This window comes from Puma concolor, chromosome C1 (genome assembly GCF_028749965.1).
Source record: "Puma concolor isolate L17-30 chromosome C1, mPumCon1.1.hap2, whole genome shotgun sequence".
NCBI classification, from domain to species: domain Eukaryota; kingdom Metazoa; phylum Chordata; class Mammalia; order Carnivora; family Felidae; genus Puma; species Puma concolor.
Genome location: NC_141674.1, coordinates 26,859,029 through 26,870,434, shown reverse-complemented (window position 1 = coordinate 26,870,434; position 11,406 = coordinate 26,859,029). Strand labels below are relative to the sequence as shown.

The window sequence follows — 11,406 nt, the reverse complement described above, 5'->3', positions numbered from 1 at the left end:
CTGATTAGCAGCTACAGGGCCCCCAGCTCGGCTGTAGGGCCCACCTAGCAGCTGTGGGAAAGGCAGGGTGCTGGAGGAGTGGGTTGGCCAGCTGGTGTGGAGCAGTTGGGATTGACAGCAGCAGGAGTATCTTGAGTTCCAGCAGTGCCTCCTTGGCCCAAGGAGAAGCCAGGCTTCAGGATATGTGCCCCCCTCAAACCGCACCCTGAACCTCGGTCAGGTCAGTACCATGACATTCAGCTGCAAGGCCTTTTACTTTTCTATCTCCCTCTCTGTGCCCCCTTGCCCTCAAAGATGCACCCTTCCCTTGCGGCCCTGGCCGCACCCCACAAACCCAGCTTATAGCTGCCACAGGTGGGCCCCAGCCCCTCCAGCTGTTGGCCCATTCTTCACGTGGCGTCCTGGGATTAGTGGGGTTGATGGGAGGGTCTGAGATGTGGGGGTGGGAGTGGATTCTGCTCTGTCTCAGCTCCTTAAAGCCAGGCCCCCTAAGGCCCTAGAGATTGCTGCAGCAGCTTTAACAGCAAGAGGTAAGAGAGGAACGACCTGGAGGGATGGCAGGGAGAGGTTCCGGGTGGGGCAGTTGGGGGCTAGAGCCAACAGTGGACAGAGTGGAGAGGGAGGGGAGAAGACATTCCACTCAGGGTCCCAGAAAGGATTGCAGCCTGAGGGGTGCAGAGGCAGAAATACAAATTTTGGTATTGGAGGAACTGAGTTTTGGGACACCCTAGGGGGGTGACTGTGCCAAAAATAGGAACAGGACATGGGCTTCTGCACTTACCCCCCTGGGGAGAGAAGAGGAATACGCCCAGATGTCTCTGTGTTGTTTTGTTTGCTTGGGGTGCCTGTGTGGGTGGTATACACATTCATCTGTGTGCTGCCTGGAGGGAAAGGAGCTAATGGTTCTGGCGTGTTTCTCCAGTGTCAGCCACAGCGCTCAGAGTTTTACTTATGTTTTCTCATAGTTCTCCCAACAACACTGTGAGGTAGGTATCTTAATCTCCGTTTTACAGCAGAGAAAGATTGGCTCAGTGAAGCGGAGTAATTTGCCCAAGGTCACATGGCAAATAAGCGTGTGTATCTAGAACCTGCCTGATTCCTGGGCCTGTGCTGTTTTGCTTTGCTGGCCAAAATTTTGAAGCAGACCCAGGAGGACTTCTTTGTGGTCAAAAGGTGAGGGGAAGGAACCAGGCTGGAAAGCCTGAGAGTTTTGAAACGTTTTTTCAGCCCTGCCCCCCGGGCTACAGGCAAGCGGGGAGTGGACCTTCATTAAGGCAAGTCCAAGGTCACTATGCATGGGACTGTCCTCAGGGTCACTGCATCATAAGCCTGTTCGTCCATAGTATGTGGAGGAGGGAGGACTGCGCTTTTTCTGGGAAGGACTCTATATTCTGGTTTCTCCAGAACTCCCTGTTGGCTCAGCCTTGCTAGGGCTTAAGCACGTGCCGGTGCCTCCACATATCTGAACCATACTCCATCTGTGAGGGGCGGCACTTCCACCCTCTCAGTCACCAAGGTTGGAAATTTCCAAGCTATCTGAGACTCCTGTGTCTTCCTCATTTCCTGCAGCTTGTCAGCAAGCCCGTTGTACTTCAAGGGACTCTGGAGTCCACCCCCTGTTCTCCATCCTCAGGGGTGCTGGCTCAGCTCAGTCCTCATCCTCTCCTACACGAACTTCCCTGCTCCTTAGTGTCCCCTCCCAGCAGGGACTGAGTTAGAGGAAGACGGGGGGGGGGGGGGGGGGGGGGGGGGGGGGGGGAGGTGGTACGGAGGCCTTCTGTGGCTAGCCTCCACAGTGACCTCTCTTCCTCTCCCTGGTGCAAGGTCCGAGATGAACGGCAGTGTTGGGGACCCGGGTGTCGGCGGCTGCAGCCCCTGGGACGACCCTGCTCGCTTCATCGTGGTGCCCACTGCCTACGCCCTGGTGCTGGGCCTGGGGCTGCCGGCCAACGTGGCCGCCCTGGCGGTGTTCGTCCGCAGCGGCAGGCGCCTGGGCCAGGCCCTGCGGCTCTACCTTCTCAACCTGGCCCTGGCCGACGTGCTCTTCACGCTCACGCTGCCGCTGTGGCTCACCTACTACCTGGGCCCGGCCCACTGGCCCTTCCCGGAGGCCGCCTGCCGCGCGGCCGGCGCGGCCTACTACGTGGCCACCTACGCGGCCGTGGCCTTCGCCGCGCTCATCAGCGTGTGCCGCTGCGGCTCGGTGCGCGGGCCCCGGCCCAGGGCGGCCGGCCGCCTCGCGCTGCGCCGGCGGGGCCCCGCGCGCGCCGCCTGCGCCGCCGCCTGGCTGGCCGGCCTGGCCTGCGCCGCGCCCTCGTTGGCCGCGCCGCACGCGCTGCGCCCGGGTCCGGGCGGTGCCGCTCGCTGCCTGGAGCACGGCTGGGCGCGCGCCGGCCTGGCCTACGCCACCGTGGCCTTCTTCGCCGCCGCCTTCCTGCTGGTGCTCGCGGCCTACGTGAGCCTGGCGCGGGCGCTCGCGGCCCCCTCGGGCCCCGGCCCGGCCCCCGCCGGCCCGCACCGGCGCGCGGCCAGGACCATGGTGCTGGGGCTCCTGCTGGTCTTCGCCCTCTGCCTGGCGCCCTACCACCTGCTGCTGGCTCCCTGGGTGGCCGGGCGGGAGGGAGACGCGGGCAGCGACGGCGGCGGGTGCCGCGCCGCCTCCACGCTCGACGTCCTGCACACCCTCAGCCTGGCGCTGCTGAGCCTCAACAGCTGCCTGGACCCGCTCATCTACTGCTTCTCGGTGCGCCGCTTCCGCCAGGACTGCTGGACGCTGGGCTGCCGCCTTGGGGTGAGGGCGCCCGGTGCACACGCGGCCTCCCTGGCCTCCTCCTCCTGAGGCCCGGGCCTCCCCCGCCTGCGTCACCACTGCCACCCTGCGCGTGGCGCACTGGGTGAAGGAAGCCCTCGGAAGGACTCGATTCCCATTGGCCGCCTCGCTGTAGAGTGCGGGGCTCGCTGGTTACAAGGGGGAATGAACAGGCTTTGTTGCCTGAATGTTCTCTAGACGTTGCAGTGTTTTGGATTATGCCGTGATCTGGCTCCCGTGTCCGTCTCAGCATCCTGTTATCCCCATCTTATCCTCTACCGCCTCCGCCCCTCTCCGTGGGTTCACTCACCATCTCAGTCCCTGGAACAGACCAATTTCCTTCCCTTCGAGGCCTTTGCGCCTGGCTTGGCCAGGAATGATATCCCTCTCTCTCCTTCACTAAGTTAATTCCTCTTCATCCTCACCTCTTTAAAAGTAACTATAGAGAAGCCCTTCTTGACCAGCAACTTGTGTGCGCACACATACGCACACACACATACACACACACTCACACAATTGTGTTAAATCTGATTGTCCCTTTATAGCTATTTTCACAATTGTAATCAAGCAATTAATTAGGAAATTCATCTTTTCTTTTCTCTTGCCAGAATGTATTTACGTTGATCCATAGGAAGGTGCCATTTTTGTAGATCCAAAAAGGTTGAATATTGGCAATTGTATTTTCATCCAATTCAACTTAATAAATTCTGTGTTTACCTTATTCATTGCTGTATCCCCTGTGCTTGCTACTGTGTCTTGAACACAGTAAGACCTCAGTATATAAGATGAATGAATGAACCCTGGGTATTCTTAACTTAAAATGCTCAGACATTCCAGATAGGTAGATTTTCCTCAAGTTTTTCTGGGATTCTCCAAGCTCATATTACCCAGGTTTATTCTTGACTCAGTCTTGATGATTGCTTCCTTTTGCTGTTGCTGGATACTTGCAATTCTGCCATCACCTCCACTGTGCCAAGACTCCTGTGCCAAGACTTGGTGGTAACCAAGCTGGAGATCTATCCTGCTATTAGCTGGGATGGGGATCTGCCAGAATTGCTGCCTTCTGCTTCAGCTGAGCTGGGACTCTGTCACTGGGTGCAAATCCCTGCCAATGTCACTGGCCACCAGTGCTTTCCCTTTATATGCCTTGATGACTCAGAAATTGGCTTCAGTTGGGGAAGAGAGCCACTCCCTCTCTTCAGCCATGTTGCAGGAGGCCCCACGGCAAGAGTGCTTGGGTCTCAAGGAGTTAGAACTTAGGAGTGAGAGCAGCATGTTCATGTTGCCCAGTCAGCTGGGTCAGGAAGGGTCCCCCAGTCAGCCACCAGGTCTTACTGACCTTCAGGTCTTATTTCTGAATTTGCTTTCTAATGATGACATTTGATAAGTTACCTTTCGTTGGTCCCTTTTTCCTTCTTTTTTTCTTTTAAATTTTATTTTATTTTAGTTTTCAATGTTCATTTATTTTGAGAAAGAGAGTGAGCACACGTGCGGGGGATGGGCAGAGAGAGAGGGAGAGAGAGAATCCCAAGCAGGCTCCATGCTGTCAGCGCAGAGCCTGACACAGGGCCCAGTCTCACGAACAGCGAGATCATGATCTGAGCCGAGATCAAGAATTGGGTGCTTAACCAGCTGAGCCACCTGGGAACCCCTCTTTTACATTTTAAAAGTAATACATGTTTGAAAATAAATTCAAAGCGGTAGAGAAAAATGTGAAATAGAAAGTAAAGGTCCCGTAGTGGTAGCCACTGTTCACTTTTTCTTGTGTGTATCTTTCTGTATGTTTTCTATTCCAGTACAAATATATGTATAATTAATAGTCTTTAAAAACCCACAAATAGGATAAGATTACAAGGCTCTCCTGCAATTTCTTTTCTCATTTAATAATCTTGTACATCTCTTTATATCTTTTCATAATAATTATTTCTTGTACATCTACCTCATTCTTTTTGATAGATGCAGAGTATTTATTTTACTCAATGGGTCCACCATTGATGGGCATTTGTTTTCCTTGTTTACTGTGATAAATGAGGCAAATGAATGTCCTTGTTCACAAACCTTTGCATACTTGTAAAATCTGTAGAATAAATTCCTGGCAATGAAATTGCTTTGTCAAGGAGTACGTGTGTGCACTTAAATTGTTTAATTACATCACCAAATTGCCTTCAAAAAGGCTGCACCAATTGACACTCAACAGCATGTGATGGTCCCTGTTTTACCACACCCTTACCAGGTCTGGGTATTGTCACCTGCCCTTTCTTGAATCTGGACTCTTGTTTGCATTACCACTATGGGCATGGCTATTTTTTGTCTTTTTCCTAGAGGGGTGCTCAGTCTTCTCAGTGTTTATTTGAAACCTGGTGGGGGTGGGAGTGGGAAGGAAAAGTTGTCACCTAAGACCTCACACCAGCCAAATCTTAGCCTATCTTGCTTTTTGGAGGGATTAAACAAAAGCACAAATGAGACCCCAACTGCACACCGGTAGGTCCACAATAATGTTTAGCTCTCTCTCCTTCTTTGGGGATTAGGCTGGTTTATCCCATGCATTGAGGACCAGCATCTCAGGCCAAGGCCCACATCATGAATTTACTTGCTCTGGTGGAATGAATTGCTCAGCCTCGGGGCCATGCAAGGCTGGGTCATTGAGAAATGACCTGGTGTCCACATTAGGGCCAGCTGAGTCTCCTAAGGCTGAATTTATTTCTGTCCAGATAAAAACATTATTCCCTATGGCCTTGTCCATCCCCATGGTCTTGTACTATCTTGCTTTTAATGTGACTTTTCCTGTAGTAAAGTAGTCAGTTTCCTTTGGGAAATGTCTAACTTAGTCTTCTGTGTCTGACCTGGGGAAAAATAACTTGAGATTTGATTGCCTCTGGGAGGTCAGACCTGGTGGAAATAAAGCCTCTGTCTAGAGTTACAGTGTGTGAGAATCACCTTCTTTCCTCCCTGTTGACTCAAGAGACTGGAACCTGGGGTGCGGACCAGGAGGCAAAGAGCTCAAGGGGTGAGAGAGAACAGTCTGCTTTGTACTGTCAGTCCTTCTGGATTCTTGAGTCCCCTTACTTATTCCAAACCTCAAGAATTTGACCCAAGACCCTCCCTCAACCCAAGATGGAGAAGAAGGGAGCCCAGGTTGGTCCTTGATTAGATGTCAGACAACCCCTTTCTTCAGGATCCAGGGAAAACTCATCTGCCAACTGTTTTCAGCAGCTATCAGTTAGTATGCCCTAGACTCCCCCTACATCTTGCAGGACCAGGAAGCTCAATCCCTGGCCCTACCCACCTAGGCCATTTGGCTGTGGGGGTCCAAATGTGGTGCCAAGAAGCTGCTCCTGACACAGAAAGAATCAAAGTCCCCTTCTGTATTAGACCCCACTCCCTCTCCCAACTTACTCGCAGTCCAGATCTCTGTACCCAGCCCATCCCCACTCCTGCCCATGACCGGGGCTGGTCCAGGTCCTGGGCTCTGCACACACCTGCCTACCTGCCTCTAGCCCAGGTACCACCTGCCCTTTTGGCTTCTGTAGGGAAGCCTGTCAGATTTTACCTTAATTTCTCTCTCTGTCTTCAGTCCTCAAGGTGCTCTCTCTGAAACTGATTCTTTGCCCTGACATCTATTTCCCTTTCCTCTAGCCCTAGGAGGATGGTGTTTATCCCCCTGTGGCTGCAGCTATCCCTTGCTGATCCTGAAATCACCTCCTTGGACTATATTCTGGCCTCAAGAACTACAACCTCCTTCCCAGAACAATCACCTCTAGGGCTCTCCCAGGCCTGCCTTTCCTGCTGTTGGTGCGTCACATGTCCACCACCGAGGCTAATCCAGACATACTGACATAAAATCATGCTTCCTCACCCCTAATTCCCAGTGAGCGCTAGTCTAGTTCTGAAATGTACTTGTGATCGGACCGCTGGGTTCACAGTGACCCTGAGCGTTTGTGGAGTGCTGGGAAAAATTACAAATAGAGGCCTACGTACTATGCGTCTAAATATTTAAAAGTTAGAAGTTAGGGGTGCCTGGGTGGCTCAGTCGGTTAAGCGTCCGACTTCCACTCAGGTCACGATCTCTCAGTCCGTGAGTTCGAGCCCCGCGTCGGGCTCTGGGCTGATGGCTCAGAGCCTGGAGCTTGCTTCCGATTCTGTGTCTCCCTCTCTCTCTGCCCCTCCCCCGTTCATGCTCTGTCTCTCTCTGTCCCAAAAATAAATAAACGTTGAAAAAAAAAAAAAAACGTTAAAAAAATGAAGTTAGAAGTTAACACACTGGTAAACATGTTCCATCCTCCTACTTTGACAACTATACCTTCATAATGACAGGGCAGAAAAATAGGTGCAAAGCTATGGTTTTAAGGACCGAAAGTCAGCACATTATCAAAAATGATTGAATTAAATTGTCACAGAAAATATAAAATATTTTAAAGTTCTTTCAGCGTTTTGGATCAACAACTTTATAGTGTTCATCATATTGGTACAGGTTTTGGTAATTGTTTCTTAAAATAATTTTGTGTACTTTCCCTACTTTTCTAGGATTCCAATTACAGGTAAATTTAACCACTTGAAATTGAGTCTGTTTATTTTTCCCAGTCTCTTTTTTCCCCTCTCTGTTCTCCATTTTGAATAGTTTTTACTGTGTGTCTTCAGCTTCACTGATGTTTCTTCTCCAGTGTCTAATTTGCTATCCAGTGACTTTTTCACATTCTATTTTTCATGTCTAGAAATTCCACCTAGTTATCGTAAAATCTTTTATTTCTCCTCTCATCATGTTCATATCTTCCTTCAAATTACTTCAAATTTAGAAAACTATTCAGCAGAATATACTAATGCTAAACAAACGTGTTTCATGACTGTACGACTCAGCTCCTTAGGTATATGCCCAAGAGAAATGAATGCCTATGTCCACTAAAAAATATGCATGTAGTATATTCATAGCAGCTTTTTTCATTATAGCCCCAAATTAGAAGCAAACCAAATGTTAATCAACAGTAGAATGGTTAATAAATTATGATATAGTCATATCTGGGATACTAAACAGCAATGAAAAAGATTTAACTGCATGCAATCACATGGGTGAATCTTACAATTGTAAAATTGAGCAAAAGATCCAGACACAAAAAGCTACACTCTGTATGATTATATTTTTACATAAAGTACAGGCAAAGCTACTCTATGCCAATAGAATTTCAAAAAACAGTGGTTATCTCTTGGAATGTATTAAGTGGCATCATGCATAAGGGAGCTTTTATGGGATATCAGAAATGTCAATATCTTCATCTGGATAACAATTACATATGTAACAATTCACAGATCTATACAATTAAGATTTGTGCAATTTATTGCATACAAGGTATATCCCAATAAAAAAGAAGAAACTCTTATATTTCTAAAAAATGTATAGGAGTAATGATGTGATAACCATTTAAAATTTTAAAAACTTATTTTTAAAATCATTTTTTTTTACATTTATTTATTTTTGAGAAACAGAGTGAGACAAAGTGTGAGCGGAGGAGGCGCAGAGAGAGAAGGAGACACAGAATCTGAAGCGGGCTCCAGGCTCTGAGCAAGCGGTCAGCACAGAGCCTGATGCGGGGCTCGAACCCACAAAGACCTGGGATCATGACCTGAGCTGAAGTCGGACCCTCAACCGACTGAGCCATCTAGGTGCCCCAAATTTTAAAAACTTCTGTTAAAATTCTAAAAGTTTCATTTAAAAAAATATTTAAAACATTTTTAATTTCAGTATAATTAACATACAGTGTTGAATTAGCATCAGGTGTACAATATAGTGATTCAACAAATCTGTACATTGTTCAGTGCTTATCATGGTAAGTGTACTATTAATCTCCTTCACTTATTTCACCCATCCCCCCAACCCACCTCCCCTCTGGAGTTTGTTGGTTTGTCTCTTTTTCCTTTGTTCATTTGTTTTGTTTCTTAAATTCCACATATGAGTAAAATCATATGCTACTTGTCTTTCTCTGACCGACTTATTTCACTTAGCACTATACCCTCTAGACCATCTATGTTGTTACAAATGGCAAGATTTTGTTTTTTTTCTGTGACTGAGTAATATTCTATTGTATATGCATGCCACATCTTCTTTATCCATTCATCTGTCAATGGACACGGGTTGCTTCCAAAATTTGGCTATTGTAAATAATGTTGCAATAAACATGGAGGTTAATATATATTTTTGAATTAGTACTTTTGTACTCTTTGGGTAAAGATCCAGTAGTGGAATTACTTCCCACCAACAGTGCACAAGTGTTCCTTTTTCTCCACATTCTTGCCAACACTTGTTGTTTCTAGTGTTTTTTATTTTAGCCATTCTGACAGGTGTGAGGTGATACCTCGCTGTGGTTTTGATTTGCATTTCCCTGATGATGAGTGATGCTGAGCATATTTTCATATGTCTGTTGAACATCTATATGCTTTCTTAGAAAAAAAAGTCAGTTCATGTCCTCTGCCCATTTTTTAAAATTGGATTATTTGTTTTTCTGCTGTTGATTTGTATAAATTCTTTATATATTTTGGGTACTAATCCCTTATCAGATCTGTCATTTGCAAATATCTTCTCCTGTTTAGTAGGTTGTCTTTTTGTTTGTTTCTTTTGCTGTGCATAAGCTTTTTATATGTAGATAATTATTTTTTAAACATTTTATTTTTAAGTAACATCTACACCCAACATGAGGCTGGAACTCACAATCCTGAGATCCAGTATCACATGCTCTATTGACTGAGCCAGCCAGTCACCCCTTGTGATAATTATTTTTGACTTCCATATTTTCTTCTGGTATTTTCCAATATATATAATACTAGCTTGAGGACTCTGAGAAGATGGCAAAAAAGGAGTCACCAGGAATCTGTCTCCCCACTGAGAGGACAATTGCACTGGCAGAATCTCTCTGATGTAACTGTTTTGGAACGCTAGAGTCTTTGAAGGCTTGCAACTTCTGGGGAAAACTTAGGATGGTAAATTATGGCTAATTTTGGTCATTCTTAGCTATTAGTACAATAACACCATCCCCTCCCCCTCAGTCACATAGCAGACAGCTGTGTAAGTATTCCTGGAGCAACTTGCACATAGTACATGGGAGATAGGGTGTGCAACTATGATCCTGTCTTCCAAATATACGGGATCTGTGCTCTGATCACTGATAGTTGCTTCTGACCAAAGAGGTGCAAAGAGATGTGTGGCCATTGTCACACCACCCTGATCCCCCCTTGTTGAAAAACACATTTCTGCTGAAGTGATTTGCAGGAGATTTAAAGGGTCAGGGTCTCTTTTTCCTCCTTTATTTTTGCTTTTTCCCTTTTGAGAGACAGATATGTAAGATTAGAACATTGAAAAGCAACTGCATATACAGAGAAAATTAGAAAGTGGCCACACTTGCCCAGGGAAAGGTCCAGAAAGACCAAAGATATTAAGCTTACATCTTATTCTGACCCTCAGCACAGAAATGGTCTAAAATGACCAAACAAACAAAACTCACAGTAAATAAAAATAAAAAAAAATAAGATTGAGCAAACCCTAGGGAGAGGGAGAAAATGATTTCCTGAGTTACCATAATTTTAGATTCAAATTTATTGTGTTCAGCAAAAAGTTCCAAAGCATACAAAGAAACAGCAAAGTGGCCCATTCAAAGGAAAGAAAGGGGCGCCTGGGTGGCTCAGTCAGTTAAGCGTCTGACTCTTTTTTTTTTTAAATTTTTTTTTTTAACATTTTATTTATTTTTGAGACAGAGAGAGACAGAGCATGAATGGGGGAGGGGCAGAGAGAGATGGAGACACAGAATCGGAAGCAGGCTCCAGGCTCTGAGCCATCAGCCCAGAGCCCGACGCGGGGCTCGAACTCACGGACCGTGAGATCGTGACTGAGCCGAAGTCGGACGCTCAACCGACTGAGCCACCCAGGCGCCCCAGCGTCTGACTCTTGATTTCAGCTCAGGTCATGATCTCAGGGTCTGTGAGCTCAAGCCCTACATCCAGCTCTGTGTGCTGACAGCTCAGAGCCTGCTTGGGATTATCTCTCTCCCTCTCTCCCTGCCCCTCCCCTACTCACATACACACTCTCTAAATAAATAAACATTTTTTTTTAAAAAAGAAGAAAAATAAACCACCAGAAATGGTCCCTAAAAAAGACCTAATGGCAGACCTACTAGACAAAGACTTTCAAACAACTGTCTTAAAGGGGCACCTGGGTGGCTCAGTTGGTTAAGCATCTGACTTCAGCTCAGGTCTGATCTCACTGTTTGTGAGTTCAAGCCCTGCATCAGGCTCTGTGCTGACAGCTCAGAGCATAGAGCCTGCTTCAGATTCTGCAACTCCCTCTCTCTCTGACCCTCCCCCGCTCACGCTTTGTCTCTCTCTCTCTCTCTCAAAAATAAATAAACTAAAAAAAAAATTAAAACAACTGTCTTAAAGATGCTCAAAGAACTAAAAAAACTGTGTGGAGAAAATCAAGAACATGGTGTATGAACAAATGAAATATCGATAAAGAAATAGAAAACCTAGGGATTCCTGGGTGACTCAGTTAGTTGAGTGTCCAGCTCTTGATTCTGGCCCAGGTCATGATCTCATGGTTCATGGGATAGGGCCCTGTG

General features: G+C 47.2%; 1 protein-coding gene across 1 annotated transcript; it reads left to right on the top strand.

Moving 5' to 3' along the window:
* Nucleotides 1-1,824: 1,824 nt before the first annotated feature.
* LOC147577910 (platelet-activating factor receptor-like) lies at nucleotides 1,825-3,530 on the top strand. Its single transcript, XM_086715239.1, has one exon. It carries the CDS (start codon nucleotides 1,832-1,834, stop codon nucleotides 2,837-2,839), a length of 1,008 nt encoding a protein of 335 aa, XP_086571365.1. The 5' UTR covers nucleotides 1,825-1,831; the 3' UTR covers nucleotides 2,840-3,530.
* The last annotated feature ends 7,876 nt before the right edge of the window (nucleotides 3,531-11,406 follow it).